At 57.9% G+C, this 23,657-nt stretch overlaps 1 protein-coding gene across 1 annotated transcript in view; it reads left to right on the top strand.

Moving 5' to 3' along the window:
* Positions 1–2,673: 2,673 nt before the first annotated feature.
* Positions 2,674–23,657, top strand: part of CNTN2 (contactin 2) — a 33,367-nt gene continuing 12,383 nt past the window's right edge. The window contains exons 1-12 of the mRNA XM_003587046.6: positions 2,674–2,976; positions 11,626–11,778; positions 17,319–17,463; positions 17,543–17,718; positions 17,874–17,969; positions 18,337–18,546; positions 18,823–18,922; positions 20,430–20,605; positions 20,882–21,018; positions 21,466–21,595; positions 22,979–23,129; positions 23,255–23,382. Of these exons, the coding sequence (XP_003587094.2) occupies positions 11,709–11,778; positions 17,319–17,463; positions 17,543–17,718; positions 17,874–17,969; positions 18,337–18,546; positions 18,823–18,922; positions 20,430–20,605; positions 20,882–21,018; positions 21,466–21,595; positions 22,979–23,129; positions 23,255–23,382 (1,519 nt within the window). The 5' untranslated portion in view covers positions 2,674–2,976; positions 11,626–11,708. The remainder of the gene's footprint in view (positions 2,977–11,625; positions 11,779–17,318; positions 17,464–17,542; positions 17,719–17,873; positions 17,970–18,336; positions 18,547–18,822; positions 18,923–20,429; positions 20,606–20,881; positions 21,019–21,465; positions 21,596–22,978; positions 23,130–23,254; positions 23,383–23,657) is intronic.

Below are 23,657 nucleotides of genomic sequence, written 5' to 3' on the forward strand. Positions count from 1 at the left end.
GGAAAGGCCATGTGAGGCTCGGGACTAACACGGGAGGAGAGCCACACTGTCAGGGGCCTGCGTCCTGGCAGAGAGCTCCTCCCCACTGGTCCCCTGGGGCTGACCCGAGGCCCCTCCTTGACCACGGGAGATCCCCTGGTGGGCAGGGAGCAGGTGGTCTGAGCAGGGTTGAGTGGCCCTCAAGATGCCTCCTGGGAGCCCCAACTTGGGGTCACCACATTGTCCGGCAAACAGTGGCCATTTGATTAGCTGCCTGATCATCTTCAGCTCGCCTTCTCTGCCCGTCTGGAAGTCTGCGGAAACCCAAATTGGAGATGAGGTGTCCCGCTCTAGACAACAGGAAGACACACTGCTTAGCCCCAGAAAAAAGAAGTGCCCCTTGTAATCATCTGTGCTGAGGATTCTGGGATCTGACAGGCACCTGTCCCCTGCTCTGTCCACCCCAGAGGGGCCGGAGGCTGGGGGCTGGAGTACGTGGATACTGGAGTCCGACCAGCATTCTCCACTTCTCTTCTTGTTTACTCTGAGCAGGTTCTTCAATCTCTCTGAGCCTCATCTGTAGAGCGAGCATAATAATAATAACACATACCCCCTTGGGTGGACAATTCAGTTAAAGCACTTAGTACAGTTCCTGGCTCGTTGGAGACACTCAAGTCGTTGTTAATAATTTATACAATAATTAATAATAATATAAAATGCCGTTGCCATTATCAATCTAATGGACCCACAAGCAAAACTCAGCCTAGACCCCCAAAGGCTCAGCCCACTCTTTTGTCAGAAACAGAAGCACCTGAGGCAGTGAGGAGCCCCCAAGCCCCCCATATCCCTCCGAGATGAAACTTTGGGAGATACTGCCCCAAATCCAGTCCTGGGCTCAGTTAGCACCCTTGTTTGCACTTACTGTGGCTTCTGGAGCCCAGGGGCAGGGCAGGCAGGTTGCAGAGGGGTCTGAGAACATCTTAGAGCCCCTAGTCACCGGTATCATTGGGATGGGAACCGTGGCCTCCCCAAGGACCCACCCCCCACCACAAAGGCGGCAGCTGTCCTAAAACAGTCATAAAGACAGCAGTGTCAATCTAAAGCAATCCCTCTGCAAACATTTCCAGACCATTGGCCCCTGAGTCAGCCAATGCCCAGTCCGCCTCTCCCAGGGCAGCAGCTGAGCCAACCCCTCTTGGCAGCCGTTTCTGCTTGGAGAGAACTCGGGGCGCTCTCATCAGAGCCTTGGTTGACATGGGTGGGGTCAGAGGGCGGGGCTAACCTCAGAAGCTTGAGGCCAAGTGCCAGCCTCAGGAAGACAGACAGACAAGGACAGCGTGGGCAGAGGCAGAAGGAAGGACATCCCGGAAGGGACTTGCTCAGCAGCAGTCCAAGTTATCCAGGAGATGTGGCTCACAGAGCCTCCATCAAGAACGAGGAAGACTGTCCCCGAGCTGGGAAAGCTACATGCAGGGGCAGCGGAAGGCCCTGGAGGGGGGAGAGTGGATGGGACCCGGGCAGGCATTCTGGCCTCGGAGGCTGAGCTACAGGCCTCCCTCAGACCACACCTCCTCCTCCCTTTCCAGGTCCCTTCTCTGTCGATCCAGGCCCGTCCCAAGCCTCTGTGTCCCCCTCCACTCAAAAATACATGGAGCCACGCTCCAGGCTTGACAGGTATGTCCCCTGAAAGCTCTGATGGCCATGCTCCAGGCTTGACAGGTATGCCCCTTAAAGCTCTGATGTTGGCCTGCCCCCACCAGCTGCTTCAGCATCTGGACCGCTCACTGGTCCCGTCTGTGCGAGCTAGACAGCAGGTGGACCAGGGTCGGGGCACAGTGACAGCCTGCCGGGCCACGGCCGCCACAGACGGCTCGTCCCTCCTCCTCCAGGCCCCAGCCTCCCGGGGCACGCCTGCCCAGCACAGGAGCAGAGGGGGGGAGACGTGTCACTCACCAAGTGAGCACCTAGAATCTCAGAGCCGGCAGGGACCCTGGCCATCTTTAGCCCCTTCAGGTGATCGATGAGGCTCAGGAAGACAACGCACTCAGCCTAGAACATTCAGTCAAACTAGTTGGAGGGCCCAGACTGCCTGCAAAGACCCAGACTCTTAGCCTAGTGGGCTTTTCATGACAACACACTGCGGGTTGGTTGAAAGTGTGAGAAGTGGCTCAAGGTCTACTATATAATTTTAAAATATTTTGCCAATCAATGATATATGAGGTGATCCATTTGCATAAAATAATACTAATAACCCATGTAATTATTTACATTAAATTAATAAACCCGGAGGCATGTAATTTAAATCTGCTAAGGTACATTCACTATCTATTTTAAAATTTCCTCTAATGTTCGGTTATCTTGACCAAGAGCCCACCTTATTCTCTCATAAACAGGGGAAACAATAAAGACGATCAGAGGCAGCCCTCCACCCCACTCGGCCCGCACCTCGTTTCTAATTTGCAGCCCTTCCTCTAAGGGCTACATGGAGTTTGCTTCCATGGGTCTCAGGGCTTGAGGACTAAGCCACTCTTTCGTGCTTCCTCAGCGCACCCTCTCCAGCCCTTCAGCTCGGCGCTGGGCAGGGAGGGCGGGGGCAGAGGCCAGGCGGCGCAGGAGCTGAGCCGCCCGAGCCTCACGGAAGACGCGCACGGCCCTTAAACACGGGAAGCAAATGAGGTGAAGCTGGGCGGCTGGGGAAGGGAGGGGCCGGGGCGCGTCTCCAGCCTGAGACCGAGCCAGCCAGTGAGTGGCGCCGACGAGAGGGAGGAGCACATCTCGGTGCAGAGATGCTGCAGTGAACCGGCGGCACACACGCGCACACACACGCACACGCGCACACGCGCGCCCTCGCCCGCCGCTGCACCAGGACGGCAGCGAGCGCTGGGGCTGAGGGAGCGGAGCGGAGGAGGGCGGCCCGGGGCCGGCAGACCGGCTGGCTCGGCTCCCCGGCGTGAGCGGCGTCCCCCTTCCCCGGCCAACACCCTCCTTACATCCCAGGTAGGTGCCAGCCGCTTTTGTCTCCTCCAGCCCAGGGGCTTCCCGGGGCACCGCTGTGGGCAGGGGCTGGGCGCTCAGTTCCTTTGCGGGGGGCAGGGCACAGAGGCAGAGCAGAAACCCCAGCCGGCTGGCAGGGGCCCGTCTGACTTCTCGCCCCAGCCCCCCAGGGGCAGCCGGGATCGAGACCCCTTCCGCCCTGTCAACATAGGTGGCACCCCGCAGGGCCCTGGCAGGCCAGGCCTGGCCGGGAAGCTGAACCCCAAGAGTGTGTCCAGGAGCTCAAGCCACAGGCTGGCAGCAGTGACTGCCCCCAGAGTGGGCAGAGGCCACAGCCCTGCCCTGTGCCCCTGGCCCAGGGCTTGACTGTCCGTGAGTGAGGCCAGGCCCCCGTGCCCCGGCCTGCCGTGTCCCTGGATGGGAGCAAACCTGACTGGCCGGACGTGGCCTGCCCGTGCAGGGTGACCTCTTTATGAAGTCCTGCTTCTGTTAGACAGAGGGGAGGCTGCGGGAGGTAAAGGGAGACTGGAGCACAAGTTTAGGCAAAGGCCCGTCCAGGGGCCCGGACTTAGGGAGGAGAACCTGGGTCAAGTCACATCCCTTCCGCCCTGCCCACCCTCCCCGTCTCCTCGGGGCCCCCCATCCTCGCCGGTGGCAGTGAAGGAGGCACAGAAGTTTGACTTTCCAGCGGGGGAGGGGATGGGCCGGAAGGGGGAGGGGTGCCACCTCGGGGGTCTTGAAAGAGAAGGCAGTCCTGTCCCACCATGGGGTTCCCCAAGCCAGAGGCGGGGGGCGCAGCCATCACCTCCTCCAGGAGGGGTCCCCACGTCTGGGGCGCGAGGAAGGAGGGGTAAGCTGAGACAGCGCCTGTGTGGAAGGAGAGCGTTCGCACGGGGACAAAGCCACAGACCGGTGGGGGCTGAGCCTGAGTCCTGAGGGAAAAGCTGTCAGTCAAGGTTGTTTAGAGGTTCTGGAGCTGGGAGTGCCCATGGCCCCTGCCCCGGAGAACCTGGACTTGCTCGCCCCCGGGTTTCCTGCTCCTAACTTCCCCCTGCTTTACATCCAGCCCGCAGCGGGTCAGACTCCTCTCACCCTTGCCTTCCGGCCTGACCCCCAAAGCCCCAGCCTCCTTCCCCAGCCCAGCTGGCATCCTGTCCTTCTGCTCGAAGGGAGGCGGGAGGAGGAAGACCCCACGTTAGCCAGGGTGTCGCTGGTCTCATCAAATTCCCGGCAGCCGTCTGGGACTCATCTCCCAGCCTCCACGTCCCTGCTTCCCAGGGGCCCTCAGAGAGACCCGATGGGACCGAGGGCAGCGAGGGTGGGCCGGAGGTGGGGCGGAGACATGCCCGACCCTGGCCTTGGGAGCAGGGAGGTCCACGCCCCACCCGGGGCCCACCATCTAACCCTCTCCAGCCAGGCTGCAGGTCCCCTCGAGGACAGCTTTCACCCAAGGTCAGAGTTCTCTCTCCTTCCCCATGAGATCTACCAGGAGCCCCCAGCCATCAGGAGGGGGTTGAGGTGAGACAGACATGGAGGGGCCGCTGCGCCCACGGCAGCAAAGTCCCCTACGCCCCCTCTCCTTCTGGGCCCCCCCTGAGCGGCAGGGGACGCAGAAGCACACTGCCTGAGCAGAGGGGCCTCGCTTATTCCCCTCTTACTCCCCACCCAGTGTCTACACCCCCAAGCTCTCTCTGCAGGCTCCCTGCCGGTCAAATGCACCCCACACCGTCCCCCCCACCCAGGATTTCACTCCTTATGCAACTCCGCTCCAGCACCTTCTCTGCCAGCAGTTGTTTAAATAGACACGTGTGGGAAGGGCCTCTGAGGCAGTGCGCTCAGCAGGATGGTCTCTGACTGGCTGACCAGACTCGCTCCTCAGGAGCAGTACTAAGAAAGAGGTGCCCCCAAAGTGTCTATCAGGGAAGCTGCACCCTTTGAGAAGGCACAGTGCTCCCGACCCCCAGAGATGTCCTCAGCCAAATGTTTGTGAGAAAGCTTATCTCAGAAACCTAAGGTCAGAACCACAGGGTTGGATTCACAGGGAAAAAAAGAACTAGAGCAACAGATATGCCAATGAAGCAAGAGGGACTGAAGCTAGACTGCAGGAGCGACTTCCTCACCAGGACGATGAGCCATGAGGAGTTGGGGCAGCCTTCTTTCCCATGACTGTGTGAGGGGCGGGGACGTGGGGTCCGGGCCAAGCTGAGAGGCACTCTTGCCTGGAGTAGAAATTGGGCTGGATGACCCTGTAAATTTCTCCCAGTTCCAGGTCATCCTGCAATAAATACAGGCGGGAGTGACTCAGGAATCCATGGGCAGACAGGCATCCTTTTCTCTCCCTCTTCCATGCTGGCCACCTCTCACCCTTCTCGACCTCTCCAGTCTAGACCAAACCCCCTGGGGTTTTGCTAACTTGGAATATTCATGGAAGTTTTTGTGGGTTCCATGCCCTGATGGTAACCATCCTGGAGTGAAGAAGTCCTTCCATGGGTTTAATGAGTTCTCTTGCTATAAACTGAGCCCACGTTTCCTTGTTTACCCAAAGAGGGTGCAAACCACAGCTAAGGTGTGTGATGGTCTCACCCAAAACCGAGCACACTCCATCGCAGGACATGGGCCGACCCAAGGGCACCTCCGCTTCTTTATCTGATGACTCCCACCCCACACTCAGGGCACCCCACCTGGATGAAACCTGCTGGTCTCTTCCAGCCTGCATCCTCTCCATGTCTGCCCGCCTCTTAGACCAAAGGCTTCTCCACCCTGGGTCTGGCGGAAGGGTGGCCCTCGTGCAGCATAGCCCCACAGGTGTGATTAACCGGGGCCCTGGAGTGGACACTAGCCGAAGGGGAGGAGCAAGTTCAAACCCAGCCCGGCCAGGTTTGGTTCTGAACCAGCCTGTCCAGAAACGGGGAAATCTCCTCTCAGCAGATCCTCTCAGAGAAGAGGGGACATGCAAAATTGCTCCACTGATTTATTCCTGATTTGGATCTTCCAAACCAAGTTGGAACAATTGCTCCCACTCCTGATGTCGCAGAAAGGGGCCCTCCTCCAAAGCCCTCTCCTCTTCTGCCCCCAGACCCCACGCTTAGCAGGCAGGCAGGCAGGAACCATGGAGTCTGGGCGCTGCATGCCCCACCTCCAGGTCCCCTCAGAAGCCCGCAGAACTTGCCCCTTCTGTCCACTCCCCACTTTGCAGGGTCTCTTCAGTGGAGAGGGTGGGCACGGGAGGGAAAGACTCCAGGCCTCAGATCAAGGGCCGACTCCGCCAGACCAGGGCCCAACGCTTAGGCAGATCCGCGAGCCTGGGAGTCTCAGGTCTCCCCAGAGGGCACGGTTGTGCCAGGGCAGGGCCTCAGGGCACCAGCTGCAAATACAAAGAGCTTGCAGAGACCAGTAGGGCCCAGGAGGGAGGGAGCACCGGGAGCAGGCCAGGGCAGGACCGCGGCCAGCCTGCCCTGTCCCCAAGCAGTCCCTGTTCCCATGGGGACTGAGGGGTTTCCCCTCCCACCCAACACACCCGGGGACCTGCTCCAGCTCAGGACATCAGCCGCCCACCACTGAGGCCTCTCAGGCACAGTCCTCTACCTGCCAGCTCCCGCCCCACTGGGCACGCAGCCCCACGAGGCCACTGCAGACCCCATCCTCCCAGGGGCATGGAGATGGTTTAGACCTTTCTGGAAGATGGTGGTCACATCCCAGGACCCCTTCATAGGCAATTCCTTTCATAGCCAGAGTCCCCCTCCCATCTTAGACTCCACAGGCAGGAGGTGGGGTGGCTGATGAGAAGTACCTGCTCGGGGAAGCCCACGTGTGTGTCCGAGCCAGGTGCCCTCCTGCACGCACAGAGTCTGGGTGTGACCGTGTGCCCCTGTGTCCTCGTCTGCAACAGCATGCCTGTGGGTGCTTGCCGAGGCCCCCCACACCCGCAGGGGTGAAGGGGGAAGGCACCCGTCCAGGGAGACGGGGAGGGGGGAGTCTATCAGTGTTCCCGATACATGTGAGTGTGGCCCAAATGTTGTGACCGTGTGGAAGCCAGGCTCACAGCCAGGCGTGGTGTCTGTGGGCACACTTGTGTGTCCCTCGGTGTGCTGGTGCCCGCGCTTGAGACTGGTGAGGGTTCTCAGTGACAAGCTCTGATGTTTCTCAAGCACTTACTATGGGCCAGGAATGCTGCTGACCTCACAGGAGTCCCGGGAGGTGGGTACATCCCCATTCTGCAGACAGAGACTGAGGCTCAGAGTTCAGTAACATACAGTAACTGGGGTTATATCGGTTGGTTATCCTAAGGTTACACTGGCTAGTAAGCATGAGACCTGTCAACACCAGACCCCCCCCCGCCGCCACCGCCTTTAAGCAGTGTGCCGGGTGCGGGGAACCCAGGGTGCCCCTGTAATCCCTAGTGGCTTATAAGAAGTCACTGAGTCTCTGCCCTCAACTGGGCTCCTAACTCCTTTTCCTACCCCCATTCATCCCAAACCTGCTCAGATCTCCGTTGTCAGGGGAAAGGAGAGACAGATTCCAGGGCCGGGAACTCAGTACCCTAGGGGAAGCACTTGGTGGAGGGCATCTTTCATCTGCTGATTGGCCCTGAGCAGGGGTCCTCAGCCCGCAGACCCTGGGAGAGTCCAGCTCCCAGCCTCCCAATCCCCAGTGGTCTCCCAGATCCTTTGTCCCCCAGGCCCAGCAACTCAGCCAGCTCCCCTGAACCTCGAGCAGCTATAAACTCCTACGTTCTCTCAGGACGGGTCCCAAATAGTGGCAGCCTGTGCCCGCCTGTGCCAGCCTGTGCCTGCCCACCCCCGTGCCAGGGCAGCTGCCTGGGGCCAGCTCTGGGCCTGGCATAGCTCCACTCCAGCCCGAGCTCCATCCTGGGTGTTCTAGAGTGTGTCACAGGGCTGGTGTGGGAGATGACTGACCCTTGAGGCTTTCGAGCACATCCTCCGGTTGCATTCAGCTGGGCAGGGGCTCTGCAAGTGTGGTGGTGTTGTTCCTGCCCACCCCTAATGCTTAGCACAGTGCCTGGCACACGGTCTTAAATATACAGTGGGGACGGACACAAGACAAGGCTGCATGCCAGTGCCTCCTATCTCTGACCCAGGCTCTGTAGGGGGAGCGGGCGGAGGGAGGGTGTGTGTGTGGCGGCGGGCGGGGGGGGTGTTCACACAAGGCCTTGGCTCAGTGCACATCTGGTTGAGTTGATCAGTCGCCAGTGATCCCAGAGGACAACCCTAGACACGCCCGGTCCCAGCCCTTCCACACCCACGTCTCCTCTGGGGCCACAGGTCTCAGTCCCCAGGGATGCCCAGGGTGCTTGAACCTAGAGGTGACGGATTGAAGCCCGGATTAAATTGAAGGATGAGTAGAGGGATCGTGTTATTCATGATGTGTGATAATCACTTACAGTAAGAGAGATAACCAGGGCTTCCCTGGTGGCTCAGCGGTAAAGAATCCGCCTGCCAGTGCAAGAGATGCAGGTTCAATCCCTGGGCGAGGAAGATCTCCTGGAGAAGGAAATGGCAACCCACTCCAGTATTCTTGCCTGGAAAGTCCCATGGACAGAGGAGTTTGGCGGGCTATAGTCCTTGGGGTCTCAAAGAGTCAGACATGACTTAGCAACTGAAAGAACAGCAAGCAAAAGAGATGGCAGATACTTCTGACCACTGTCATGTGGAGGGGAATGATCCAGGGTGCAGATCACAGAGAAGCAAGGCAGGGCTGGGTCCTCACACCCTGTGCTGGGCGGAGACGTAAGACACACACACTCACACACACGCGGAGGCATATACACAAAGAACAGATACTCCCCCCATACACAGACACACAGATACATGCATACACACAGAGACAGAAGACCAGACCAGACACATACACAGGGACATACGGAACACACAGATGCACACAGACATCACATGCATGCATACACACGCACACCCATCCACTCTCTCCAGCACTGCTGGTGGGCACAGCAGCCCCCTGCCCAAGTCTGCAGACCGGCCTCCGGTCCCTGTCCATCCATCTCTGCGCCGCTCGGGCAGCTCAGGATAAGGGAACGTCTCCCCGAGCCTGCACCCTCACCCTTGTGAGCTCTCAGGACTGGCAGACAGAGGGCAGGCGGCGAACGATGACTGAGCACCTTCTCTGGGCCAGACTCTGGATGGGGCACACTGCCAAAGAGACGTTTTCAAACCGTTCGGAACCGCGGGTCTCTTTGTGTAGAGGGAACCTGGGAGGAAAGTCCAGTGGATACAGCAAATGTAAGGGAGCTGCTCTGGCTGAAGTGGGAAGGGGTCTGCTGCCCCGTCCTCTCTCCGTGCCCCCGCCCCCACCGTCAGCCAAGGCAAGTCCAAACAGCCCGAGGACTGCCCCTGCGGGACGCTCCATACCTCACTGACCACTCCCAACCGCTCTGGGAAGGAAGTGCTATGGTCTCCACTTGGCAGATGAGGACACTGAGGTCCACCAGGGAGGAAGACTCGGCCAAGCTCACAACACTGTTAGGAGACGAAGCCAAGGTCACCGACTCCTGTCTGTGATTCCAAAGCCTGAGGTGGTTTCCAGTGCCCACTGGCTCCCTGTCATGAGAACAGCTTCCTGCATTTGTGACGCTCCAGGGTCCTGCTTCTAGATTCTCCCATGACTGAGCACCCTGCTGACCCTAGCAACCTGAGAGCCTGTGTGAGACTGTGTGTGTGTGAGGTAGTGTGTGTGAGAGTAGGAGGGTGTGTGTGTGTCTGTCTGCCCTGGGGTAACTCTTAAGCAGGACTGAAGCCTGGTCAGCCCACTGTGTGAGTGTGAGTGTGAGCGTCTGACACGACAGCTGTTCTCAGGCAGGTGAGCCTGTTCTGCACCAAGGGCCCTGGGGGAGTGTCCGACACGCTGGAAGCAACGAAACCTTGGGTCGAGGTCTGGAGCGGAAAGGGACAAGAATGGGGAGGGGCAAGCGGTGAGGTGGGTCTGGGCCTACCTGACGTGGGGAGAGGCACGATGCTGGAGTTGGGGCAGGGGAGGGGGTGCACCAGTGTAAACCCACCCCCCACAGAACACCCAGCTCCTCAGCCCACATCGTCCCTGAGCCCTGCGGCCGCTTCTCCCCCCAACCTTCCCAGCTGCTGGGAGGCTGCTGGGGAGGCAGGAAAAGGGTGGTGCTGGCCCATGCTGAGGCTGAAAGAGGTTTGGGAGCCCCTTCTTTGCGGGGAGTGGAGCCCACAGTGAGGCAGAGAGACCCTGAGCTTGCCTGGTCTGCAGGTCCTGCACGGGCCCCAGGCCTCCACTGCCCACCCCGATTCAAGCCAGCATTCCCAGGCCCTCGGTCACCCTGCACTCGGGGGCACCGCTGTCTCAGAGCTGGAGGACACACCAGAGCACCCGCTTTCCACAGGAGGACGCTGAAGCACAGAGCACGTGGGTTTTGGAGCAAGCTAGCAGCGGAGTCCCCAGCCAGGCTGTCTCCCTCAACCTTTGACCCTCTCCTTCTGCTCTTAGCTTCCTGCAAAGCAGGTGGCGGGGCTGAGAGGTGGGACCTGCAGCCGTGAGACCTCTCCCTGCAGCCTGGGGGCCCCGCAACCCAGGCTCACTCTGACCACCGGAAGGAGGCCCCTGAGACACCACACTCCCCCAAACTGCACGGGTTTGCCTGGAGACGGGAGTAGGCGGCCCCGCTCCTGCTCCAGGTTGAGGCCCCCGCCTCTCAGACTGAGGGAAAGAGGCTCTGATTGCTATTGGTGTCCCCAGGGAGCACGTTTTCCAGGTCTTCAGGATTTAACCAAGTCTCTGTTCATCCCGACTTCCCTGGGTAGCTCGGGCGGTAAAGAATCTGCCTGTAAGGCAGGAGAACCATGTTCGATCCCTGGGTTGATCGAACCTGGTTCAATTGATCCCAGATTGGATCCCTGGGTCAATCCCTGGTTGATCCCTGGGTTAATCGAACCTGGTTGTATTGATACCAGGTTGTATCCCTGGATCGATCCATCTCTGGGTCATGAGGATACCCTGGAGAAGGGCAACTCGTCTTGGCAGGCAGGAAGTTTGTCTAGGAGCTGCGTTATCTCTTGCCCAGAGGCCTGTCAGGACCGCTAGTCCATCTGGTTGGGAGCCTTGCTAAGGGGGCCACAGTTATGGCTCCATCATGCACTGCACATAAGGGCGAGAGGGGAGGGCTGAACCAGTGAAACTCCTCCCCACTGCTAGAAAATAAGGCTGGTTCCTGGAGACTAGAGGCAGCTCACAGAGGCCCTCATTACCCTCCAACCCAGCCACTTGGGGAGCGGGACCGGGGAGAGTGGGCCTGAGAAGATGGAGCTGGTTCCTCACACCCGGGCTCAGGCCCCGGCCCCTCCAGCCCTCCAGGAGAGCTGTTCCTGGTGAACAGGCATCGCCTTCTTGCCTCCCGATTAGTCACTGCCTTCACTTCCCGAGCAGCACCACCCAGCGGGCGGCAGGAGGAGGGGAGGGGGCCCGGGGCAGGGCCAGACCCTCAGGGGGCCAGCAGGAGGCACTCAGCCCGGGAAGCGCTGCTGGGCAATAGCCAGGCTCTTCCCCGGGGCCCTGGGGAGGGTGGGAGCGACTCCAGCCTCTTCTCGGGCTGATTGCAGAAGCGTTGCCGGCTGGTGTGCTGCTCAGCTCCGAGGCCTCCCCATCCCTCTGTCCCCCCAGGTCCCTCTCAGCCTCCAGCCGGATGCTCCCTGTGCTGGGCTGAGGCTCGTCTCCGCTGCCCACCCCAACCTGGAGCGCCCACCATGGGGACGCCCCTCGGGAGGAAAGCACACCTGCTGATGCTGGTAGCTGTGGCCCTAGTCTCCACGCCAGGTAAGAGGGCTTGTCCGGGCTCCGGAGGCAGCAGCGATGTGTCGGGATGTTAGGGATGACTAGAGAGAACTGGCTCTGCACTGCTGTAGCACTTCAGCGTGAGGCCATTTCCTTGCGGAATTTTCGTGTCTGTGGATTTTACTTTTCCTGAGATTAGGAGGAGAGGGGACGAGTCTTTGTCTCATTGTAGATGAAAGAAACATGATCCAGAGAGGGTGAATGGCTTGCCCTGGGTCACACAGCAAGACTACGGCACAGCCAGAGCTCCACATTAGTGCAGGGTTGTAGCCCTTAAGGCTGCAAGATGAAATTAAAAATTAGCTGCTTAACTGTCCTAGCCACACTTCAAGGCCTCGTGGCCGTATTGGACGGCACAGATTATAGAATATTTCCATCCTCACATAATGCTCTGTTGGATAGGACCGCTCTAGGGTCCCCTGACCACAAAACTCTGGGAGGGAGGGCTCCTCAGGGCAATGCTGAGCCCTGGCAGATGGACCAAATGTGGAACAGGGTCTGCGCAGAGATGAGGCAGAGCAGAGGGTGCCCAGGAAGCAGGCAGGAGAGGCCCAAGGCAAGGTTCTCAAGCCGGGGATCCCAGGTGGCGGGGCAGGCAGAAGGGGAAGGGGTGGGGCGGAGCAAGCCGCAGGCTCCGAGGCCGGGCTGGCAGAGCCAGAGCGTCTCCAGCAGCCTCTGCCACTCAAGTGCCTGCTGGGACCGCTGCTCGGTCTCTCCTCCCTGACCCCCCAGCCTAGACCCACAGACATGTCCTTTCCCTTTAAAGATCGCCACGGGAGAAAGCGTGCCCATCGTCTGATGTCCTTCTGGAGCCCTAACCGCTTCGGACTCCACCTCCTCGCCCCGCGGTCCCCTGCAGGGCTGCACACCTTAAATTCCTCGTCTGGGCAGGGAGGGACCCCACTGGTATACTGTCAGATGTCTTCATGTTCTGACCGCCTCCCAGCCCTGCACCCAGTTCAGTGAGGCTGCTAGGAAGTAAGAGAGCCTCCCAGGCGCCCAGCCCTGGCCTAGCTCCTGGTGCCGGGGCTCCCAGGCCTGGAGGTGCTGCTGGGCTAGGTAGCCCAGGCTTCAGGGAGCAGGAGACATCTAGCCCAGAGAGAGCAGAGGAGGGGTGCCTGGGCTCCTCCACATTCCAGACCCTCAGGGGCAGCTCAGTCCTGGGCAAACAGCATGGGCAGCCTCCGGAGTCCTTAGACCCTGAGAGGCAGGAAGGCCTGGGGAGGTGGGACCTGGTCGGCCCCCTGGCGGAGCGGCAGAGGGAAGAGTGGAGTGTCCCACAGCTGTTCGTCCCGGAAGGGGCCTCGGCTCTTAGCTGTCTCTGTGCACCCACCGTGGGGACACAGTGTTGGACTCCTGCGCCCCAGTGCAAAGCCGCGCAGTGCGGCTTCCCCTGCACGCTCCCAGCTCCTTCTCTGCTTCCTCCGTGAGGCCCCGAAGCCTGTGCATTGAGGAGCAGGGTTGTCAGGACAGGGAATCAGGAGAGAATCAGAGAGGTTGTCAAACAAGGAGAGCATGGAGGGGGCGGATTTGCCCGGGAGTCTGTGTGTGTGTGTGTGTGTGTGTATGTGTGTGTGTGTGTGCATGCAGACGTGGGTGGATGTGTGTGGAGCCTCATAGGGAGGCATGGGGTGAGTGAGTGTGTGCCTGTGGATGTTTGGGAGGGTGGAGATGTGAGAGAGTTATTGCACGGAGGACATACTGCATTTGAGGGGATGACAAACGTGTATAGAAGTCCTTACACACAGTGCAGTGGCTCGCAACTCTAACTGCCCTTCAGAACGTCCATGCAGCCCCTTTAAAATCTAGATTCTTTGGCCTCCCTCCTAGAGATGCTGATTCAGTACCTTCAGGACGGATCAGCACCTCTGATGCTGCTGTTGGGAAACAGGTCAAGGATCCTGAGCCCTGTGGCTGAGGACGTGGCTCTGGGGGAGGCTGGCCAGGGGCCACACCCCAGATCTGCTCCTTCTCGCTGTGTGATTTGGGGCCAGTTTTTTAACCTCTAAGTCTCAGTTTTCAGATTAGCCAAACAATAAAATGGGGGTACCTATCTTGTAAAGAGGTTACAAAAAAGAAATGTGGAGCATGATATTTGATAAAGAGTAAGCCCTCAAGAGATAGCATCTATTTTGTGATTATTAATGCCTGGATATTATGAACGCCCATTTTGTATATGTATACACATATACAAGTATATGTGGACATTTGTAGCCGTCTGTGCGTGGAACCTGATGTGTGTATAAACGTATATATCTGACTCCTGGAGTAGCTTAGAGAGTCATGTATGTATATATGTGGATGTCTGTGTACACGTGAGGAAGTGAGCGTACATGACAGGTGTGGAAAGTGTGCATGTGTGGATGTTGGGGTGAGGGTGTGTATATGGCCTAGTGCAGGGGGTCAAGCTTGGGATCAAGTGCAGAAGGAAGCCAGTCTTGAAGCATCAGTGTGCCCCGGGCCCACTCAGCCACCCACCCCCACTGTGCAGACAGACTTCCTGGAAGCTGCGATTATGCAGGGCTGTTCCCAGCAGCCTGGCTGCCTCCCCCGCCCGTCTGCACAGTCCCAGCTGGGGCAGGGGTCCCTCCCCTCCACCACCATCATTAACTCGGGATTAAGCTGGGCCATCTCTGAGGCCCGGGGCAGCCATGAGGGAGAGAGACGGCTGGGGGTGGGGGGAGGCAGGGTGCTGTTTCAGGAAGCCCTGCCTCCCCCTCCATTCTGAGAGCTGCTTAGCAGCTGCCATCATTCCCAGGGGTCTGGAACCGGGCCTCAGCTGTGGCATGGGGTCCATCCCCGCCCCTGGACTAAGGCTGACAGCTGGATGAACCAGGAGAGTAGGCGCTAATTAGTTAATGGGGACCCCACCCCACGACCCTCCAAGGAGGCTAAAATCAGCTTCACTGAGGGACAGGAGCCAACTAGGGGTGGCCTGGCTCCTGCCTGACACCACAAAGGCAAGGCATGCCCGGCCACCCGGTCAGCACATTGAGGCGAGTGTGGGACCCTGCCCTTTGCCTCACATCCCCCCACAGGGAGCCCAGACCCGCGCCTGGAAGAGCAAGGCATCTGCTCTGGGAGGGGCCAGGCAGAGAAACGCCCTTTGCATGCGGGATGCCCATCCGCTCAGCAAACCCAGGAACCCAAGGTCCAGACCTGTGTGTGCCCCAGGCTTGCCCTGTGACGATGGGCAAGCCGATCCCCTTTCTGGGCCTCTCTTTCTTGAATTGTCACACGGAAATTTTATAAAAATGCCCCAAAGCCACCTGTACAGCATCCACCCGCCCCGAGCCTTCCTTCCCCTAGTCCGCGCCCCGTGCCTCACTTGGGTCCAGGAGCAGGCACTGAGCGCACAGCCTGTGCCGGGCTGGCCCTGCTGTGGGCCTCGGGAGGGGCGTTCATCTTTCCATTTCCCAGGTGAGGAAGCTGAGGCCAAGGGCCCTGTGACAGCCCACAGAGGCCCGAGCCCCAGCACATTCCCTGGGGACGCGCCCCAGAAGGAGCACAGGCCCAGGGCCACATGTCCTCTCCCTGCTGCTTGGCCTGTGGCTTCCAGGCGTCTCTCCAGGCCCCTCTCACACCCCACAGGCCAGCTCTCCCGTGAGTCCTCCAGCCACTTCCACTCCAAGGGTCCCTGCACGTGAACCTCAACCCCTTTCGCGGTCCTTGCCTCCTTGCACTGTCAGCTTTCTGCCTTCCTTCCTGGACCTCAGGCTCCGTGTGATGGAAGGAGTCACCGTGCTACTCAGTCCCTAGCCCAGCGCTAAGTATACAGCAGGTACTCAGTACCTGCGAGGGAAGGGTGATTGACTGAACTTGACGAGATGGAGTCTGCCTTGTGGTTTAGTCATTAAGTCATGTCCAACTCTTTGCAACTGCATGGACTGCAGCACGCCAGGCTTCCCTGTCCTCACCATCTCCTGGAGTTTGCTCAAACTCACGTCCATTGAGTTGGTGATGCCATCTCACCATCTCAATCTCTACTGCCTCCTTCTCTTGCCTTCAGTCTTTCCCAGCATCAGGCTCTTTCCCAAAAAGTTGGCTCTTTGCATCAGATGGTCAAGTATTGGAGCTTCCAATGAATATTCAAGGTTGATTTCCTTTAGGATAAACTGGTTTGATCTTGCTGTCCAAAGGATTCTCAAGAGCCTTCTCCAGCTTCACAGTTTGAAAGCATCAATTCTTCGGCACTCAGCCATCTTTACGGTCCAACTCTCACATCCATACATGACTACTGGAAAAACCATAGCTTTGACTACATGGACCTTTGTCAGCAAAGTGACGTCTCTGCTTTTTAATACGCTGTCTAGGTTTGTCATGACTTGTCTTCCAAGGAGCAAGCATCTTTTAATTTCATGGCTGCAGTCCCTGTCTGCAGTGATTTTGGAGCCCAAGAAAATCAAGTCTGTCACTGTTTCCGTTGTTTCCCCATCTATTTGCCATGAAGCAATGGGACCGGATGCCATGATCTTAGTTTTTTGAAAGTTGAGGGTTTTTTTAAATTTAAATTTATTTATTTTAATTAGAGGCTAATTACTTTACAGTATTGTATTGGTTTTGCCATACATCAACATGAATCCGCCACGGGTGTACACGTATTCCCACGTGAGTTTTAAGCCAGCATTTTCACTCTCCTCTTTCACTCTCATCAAGAGGCTCTTTAGTTTCTCTTCACTTTCTGCCATGAGGGTGGTATCACCTGAATATCTGAAGTTGTTGATATTTATTTCTCCTGCCAATCTTTATCCCAGCTTGTGATTCATCTGGTGTTTTGTATGATGTACTCTGCATATGAGTTTAATAAGCAGGGTGACAATATACAGCCTTGACGTACCTTTCCCAATTTTGAACCATTGTTCCATGTCCTGTTCTAACTGTTGCTTCTTGACCTGTATACAAGTTTCTCAGGAGACAGGAAAGGTGGTCTGATATTCCCATCTCTTTAAGAATTTTCCAGTTTATTGTGATTCACACAGTCAAAGGCTTTCTCATAGTCAATGAGGCAGATGTTTTTGGAATTCTCTTGCTTTTTCTATGATCCAACAGATGTTGGCATTTTGATCTCTGGTTCCTCTGCCTTTTCTAAATCCAGCTTTTACATCTGGAAGTTCTCAGTTCACGTACTGTTGAAACCTAGCTTGAAGAATTTTGAGCATTACTTTGCTAGCATATGAAATGAGTGCAATGTATAGTAAGCTGAACATTCTTTGGCACTGTCTTTCTTTGGGATGTGAATGAAAAGTGACCTTTTCCAGTCTTGTGGCCACTGCTGAGTTTTCCAAATTTGTGGTCTGCCTAACCTATTGAAATTGAAATTTTAATTAGTTGTAATTAAATAAAATTAAAAATGTGGTTACTCAGCTGCACCAGCCGTATTTCAGGGGCACAGTGGCCAGTGGCTACTGTACTGGACAGTTCAAAAAATGGAACCTTCCCATCACTGCAGAAAGTTCTATCGGAGACCAGGCTCCAGCTGGCCCCGAGGCCCTGAGACCTTTGGTGATGTCCCCCACCTGCAGCTTGGAGCTCGGCTTGGGGATCCCCAGCTACCTTTGGGCCTGTCTTTGAAGAGCAGCCCCTTGGCCTGCTATTCCCAGAGGAGTCCACAGAGGAGAAGGTGACGCTGGCATGCCGCGCGCGGGCCAGCCCTCCGGCCACCTATAGGTGAGGCCCCGCGGTGGTGCCGGGAGGCCCTGGGTGACGGCAGGCTGTCCTCACATCAGTCCCCCCACCCCCACTGCAGGTGGAAGATGAACGGCACCGAGATGAAGTTGGAGCCAGGCTCCCGCCAGCAGCTGGTTGGAGGCAACCTGGTCATCATGAACCCCAGCAAGGCCCAGGATGCTGGCGTCTACCAGTGCCTGGCCTCCAACCCCGTGGGCACTGTCGTCAGCAGAGAGGCTGTCCTCCGCTTCGGCTGTGAGCCCCACGGGGGGCTGAGATGCTGGAGGGGTGGCAAAGAGGGTGCTGGGAGGTGTCCAGAAAGGGCGAGTGACTCCTGCCCCACGGAGGCTGACGGGGCAGGGCCCACAGGCTAGAAGGCCAGCGCCTGAGGGCCTGGTTTCCACCTCCAGTTCTGCAGGAATTCTCCAAGGAGGAGCGAGACCCAGTGAAGACCCACGAAGGCTGGGGGGTGATGCTGCCCTGTAACCCGCCCGCCCACTACCCAGGTGAGCCAGGCCCCGGGCGATGCGGGAGGGTACAGGAGGCGTCCGGCCACTCACAGAAGAGGGAGGAGTAAGCGGTGGTGAGGGGCCCTGGAGTGCTGATCCCTGGGTGCCCAGCTCCAGATGACTCTGTGCCCCCAGCACCCCAGACTGGGAGTGTCCGCCAACCACTGCAGGCTGTCTCCCCAGCAGACCGCACTCCCTGAGAGTGGGGCTAAAGACGCGACTTCCCTCTGGGTCTCCCCCCAGCCCCAGTTCAGGGCCCCGTGGCTCTCAGGACCAGGTCTACAGGTCCCCAGCACACAGCGGGGTCCCAGCAGAGCTGCTCCATTGACCAGCGGCCCAGGTCCCTCACATGCCCCCTTCACAGGCTTATCCTACCGCTGGCTCCTCAATGAGTTCCCCAACTTTATCCCGACGGACGGGCGGCACTTCGTGTCCCAGACCACAGGGAACCTGTACATCGCCCGGACCAACGCCTCAGACCTGGGCAACTACTCTTGCCTGGCCACCAGCCACATGGACTTCTCCACCAAGAGCGTCTTCAGCAAGTTTGCTCAGCTCAACCTGGCCGCAGAAGGTCAGGGTTGGTGCGCAGGGCCGGGGGGAGGGGGCTGAAGGCTCAAGGTCGGTGGGAATGCAGATTTTCCGTCTAAAGCTGTAAAGAGCAGCTCAGAGGGCACAGGGTCCGGGCCTGGACCCCAGGGCCCTCCTGCGGCCCAGCCTCAGAGCCTTGCCCCAGACGCCAATGGGAAAGGAAATCAAGAAACACAGGCTCTGAGCTGCGCTAAGGTCACAGGCATAGGAGCCCTGACCTAGAACATTTGTCTGATGTGCACACTTCCCCTCTCCGCAGACACCAGGCTTTTTGCTCCCAGCATCAAGGCCCGGTTCCCAGCAGAGACCTACGCGCTGGTGGGACAGCAGGTCACCCTGGAGTGCTTCGCCTTCGGGAAGTGAGTAGTGGGGAGGGAGGGCACAGCCCCTCCGAGCCCCCAGGGAGAGGGCAGGGCCAGCTCTCAGTCATCTTGGTGCCCCCGCAGGGTCTAGCAGAATACTGGGCCCTCAGTGGGCACTGAGTCTGTAAGTGAGGCATCGTACATGCCAGGGCCCCGACACATGTCGGCTCACTTGGTCTTCCCAGCCCATGACCGGCTCAGGCAGCTTATGTAGCACCCCAGGCTGGAGGCAGGTAACGTGGTGTGTGGACCCAAGCTGGCCTGCCTTATTCAAACCCCAGCTCTGTCACTTGCTGACACGGAGACCTTGGGTAAATCACTTAACCTCTCTGAGCCTCAGTTTCCCTATTTGTTCAGTTCAGTCGCTCAGTCATGTCCGACTCTTCGCAACCCCATGAACCGTAGCACGCCAGGCCTCCCTGTCCATCACCAACTCCCGGAGTCCACCCAAACCCATTTCCATTGAGTCAGTTATGCCATCTAGCCATCTCATCCTCTGTCATCCCCTTCTCCTCCTGCCCTCAATCTTTCCCAGCATCAGAGTCTTTTCAAATGAGTCATCTCTTCACATCAGGTGGCCAAAGTATTCAAATTTCAGCTTTACCATCAGTCCTTCCAATGAACACCCAGGACTGATCTCCTTTAGAATGGACTGGTTGGATCTCCTTGCAGTCCAAGGGACTCTCAAGAGTCTTCTCCAACACCACAGTTCAAAAGCATCAATTCTTCGGCGCTCAGCTTTCTTTATAATCCAGCTCTCACATTCCCTACTTGTACCTAGCGTTAATAATAGTACCTACCTCCTGGGGTTGTTATGAGGTTTGCATGAACTAATATACATAGAGTGCTTAGAACGGTATCTGGCATTGAATAAGTATTCTATGGATGCTAACAGTTACCTTTTAAGATAGAAAGTTTATAACAGAAATCTTCCCCTCTGGGGAGAACTCACTGGACCAGTGCTAAGCTGCTAGCAGGTGCTGGATAAATGTCCACAGAATGAAAGAAAGAATGTGACTTGACCATTGGTCCTGTCCTCCCTCCTGTATCTCCTGGATTACCCAGGATGCCCCCTGCTTTGTGGAAGGTGATTGGGCTTCCAGAAAACCCATATTTAAAGCACATAAGAGTCACTGATTCCTCAGTCAATTTAGTACACAGATTACTAACAGCTAAATCCCCTTTGAAAAGTAGAGGCCAGGCCGCGCTGGGGAGAAGGGAGAGGGACCGGTAGAGACTCTGGTCTCAGGCCGCCGCTGAGGAGGTGGGGCCCAGGAGAGGCCGCTGCGGGGTCGGAGGAGGGCAAGCCAGCTTCGGGGTGCAGACCCCCGGCGCTCTGAGCCCCCGGGAGCAGCTTCTCCCTGCCGGTCTCTCCGTCTCTCCTAGACCCCCCTTCCCTTCCCTACCTGCCCAGCGTCCCAGGAGGGCCGGGTCGGGGTGAGGGGCCGGAGGCCCCGGGCGTCTGCCCAGCCCCACCCAGCCCTCTGGCTCTGTCTCCCCGCAGCCCCGTCCCCAGGATCAAATGGCGCAAAGTGGACGGCTCCCTGTCCCCGCAGTGGGCCACGGCCGAGCCCACCCTGCAGATCCCCAGCGTGGGCTTCGAGGACGAGGGCACCTACGAGTGTGAGGCGGAGAACACCAAGGGCCGCGACACCGTCCAGGGTCGCATCATCGTGCAGGGTACGGCCGGCCGGCGCCCGCGGCCCCGCCTTCCCAGTCGGTCCCGAGAGGCAGCCCTTGAGCTGCAGAGCGCACGGAACGCGCTACGAAGATTTAAGTCACTAAAAGTTACTGGCAGAGGCGCCAAGTGCCAGTTTTCATGAACTGCTTCTCCCCACCGCCCGCCACCCCCACCCCCCTCCCGGAACCCTCTGCCCTCTGCCGTCCGACGGTCCGGGGACTTAGCCCCGAGGCCCTGCCCGGCTCCGCTGCAGACGCTCCCTTTGGTCTCCATAGCTCAGCCCGAGTGGCTCCGCGTGATCTCAGATCGGGAGGCTGACATCGGTTCCGATCTCCACTGGGCGTGCGCGGCCGCCGGCAAGCCCCGGCCGGCAGTGCGCTGGCTGCGGAACGGGGAGCCTCTGACCTCCCAGGTAAGGGACCTGGGCCGTCCGTCCCCCTGCCACCCAGCGCACTGCGCTCTGCTCCCTGGTCCCCTCCCCCACACCCCCGGGGGCCCTCTGGGCCAGTTAGGGTGCCGGAGGGTAGTTCTAGGTGCTTCTGTACATCCCAGAGCCACGTCCTCCTGGTCAGCTGGAGAGAATCCTGACTGGAGGGTCCCGGGACTTGGGTCCGGGCACACCTCAGCCACAAACGCACCGGTGGGCCTAAGTGGGTCCCTCAGCCCCCTGGCTTCCATGTGCCCACGTGCGTGAGGGCTGGGGAACCTCTGCAGCCTGGGATCCAGGACTGGGAGAGGACCGCACATGGGGGCTTTGTCCAGGCAGCGCCCTCTCCACTGAGCCCCCCGTGAGCACCCACGCGGGCACTGCAGGGGTCCTGATGCCCCTCCCCTGCCCGGGGCGGGCGTTTCTGCACAGGCCCGGGTAGAAGTGCTGGCCGGGGACTTGCGGTTCTCCAAGCTGAGCCTGGAGGACTCTGGCATGTACCAGTGCGTGGCGGAGAACAAGCACGGTACCATCTATGCCAGCGCCGAGCTGGCGGTGCAAGGTAAAGGGCCCAGGGAGAGAGGATGTCCCCAGGGACACCCGGGGGGGGGGGGCGGGTATCCGGGGTCAGGAATTCTGAGCAGCAGCATGTCTACATTCACACACTCACCTGGCAGTTTTCCAACAGCTTCTAAGTAGAACTCAGGGATTGAAGACAGGAGCTGAGGCACTAGACAGAGAGCTCCCAGAGGACAGGGTCTCCGGCTTGACCCACATCTGAAAGTAAATGTCTACTGCTGTAAAAAAAAAAAGTGGCAAAAGTCACTAGAAACCAAATCAACTAGACTTGGGTTTAATGCAGCCCCTTTGCTTATGTGACCTTTGGCAAGTTATTAACCTCTTTGTGGCTCAGTTTCTTGATTAATAAAATCAAGAAATCATCATCCAGCCCTCATACAGGCTGTGGGGTTAAAGGAGATGATAGAGCTAAAGCACAGAGAACCTGCCCATCACATAACAGGTGCCTACAAATGTCAGCTGGTCCAGCAGCCTTAGTTATGTGACTTGAGCTTGCCGTCTGTGTCCTCATCTGTAAATTGGACAGAATGGTACCTATCTCATCAAGTTGTAGTGAGGCTTAACTAAGACTCACTCATTCATTCAACCAGTATTTCTTCAACACCTCCTAAGAAGTCAGTATGAAAGATAAGGTCTCTGCCTTCAAGTATCTTACAATCCAGTGGAGAGGGACAAATAAACAGAAAATCAAATAATTTAAAAGGATAATTTCAGATAGTCATAAAAAATACAGTATAAAGTTTTCTTTTTCCCTGAATGGTGGGGGTAAGGTGGGCCAGTTAGAGGGAATGGTCAGGGAAGACCTCTCTAAGGAAGTCACATTTGGGATGTGAGTCAATCATGTGAGATCTGGGCATTTTGAAGCAAAATCCATGGTAAGTGCAAAGGTCCTGAGGCAGGAAAAACCATGGCATCTTCACGGGACAGAAAAGAAAAAGGAAAAATGGCCCAGGTGATTGGAGCACAGTGAGTGCAGGAAGGAGCAAAATGCAATCAGAGTGGAGATGGCTGTGTGAGCCCTTGGGAGGTGTTGGGCTTCATTCTAAGTGTCTGACTTGTGTGTTTAAAAAGATGTTCCTGGCAGCTGTGTGGAGAAGAGTGTAGAAAGAAAATGCAAAAACAGGAAGACCAAATAAGGGGCTCTTGGTAGTCCAGCGGAGACTTGGTGGTAGTTGAGGTTGTGGGGGGTGAGGAGAAGGGGCTGGGTCCTGGCTGTTTTACAAGTGGTGCTGCTGGGAGTCACTCAAGGATTGGCTGTAGAGGGCCCATCAGATGTTTAGCGTGTAGCCAGGTGACGTCTTAATCAAGCGCAAAGGGGCACTCTTTTGATTCCCCGGGTGACTGCGGGGCTCTCCCCTTCTTCCAGCGCTTGCCCCCGACTTCAGGCTGAACCCCGTAAGGCGTCTGATCCCTGCAGCCCGAGGAGGAGAGGTCGTGATCCCCTGTCAGCCCCGGGCCGCTCCCAAGGCCGTGGTGCTCTGGAGCAAGGGCACTGAGATTTTGGTCAACAGCAGCAGGTACGAGCCCAGCCCCCTCCGCCCCCAGCGATTCCAGCTCCACTCCCTCTCCTTGGATTCCCACCCCCGTTGCAGGACCACAGGGTGTTCCTGGGTCAGCCGGCTGTGCTCCATCCTTGCTGCAGAGTGACTGTGACTCCGGATGGCACCTTGATCATAAGAAACGTCAGTCGGTCCGATGAAGGCAAATACACCTGCTTTGCTGAGAACTTCATGGGGAAAGCCAACAGCACCGGCACCCTGTCTGTGCGAGGTGAGGGCTGTGGTTTGGCTGCGGTCGGGGGCTCGGGCTCCGCAGGGCGCCCTCCCTCCCCACCATCTGGCTCTCGCGTTCCTGTGTTCCTCCCAGCTTCGTTTTTTTTTTTAATTAACTTATTTTAATTAGAGGCTAATTACTTTACAATATTGTAGTGGCTTTCGAATCAGCCTCGGGTGATGGGATGGGGAGGGAGGGAGGTGGGAGGGGGTTCGGGATGGGGGACACATGTTCACCAGTTCCGTTTCGAGGCTACCCCGGGGTTTGGTCTC

The sequence above is a fragment of the Bos taurus genome, chromosome 16, assembly GCF_002263795.3.
Source record: "Bos taurus isolate L1 Dominette 01449 registration number 42190680 breed Hereford chromosome 16, ARS-UCD2.0, whole genome shotgun sequence".
In the NCBI taxonomy this organism is placed as follows: domain Eukaryota; kingdom Metazoa; phylum Chordata; class Mammalia; order Artiodactyla; family Bovidae; genus Bos; species Bos taurus.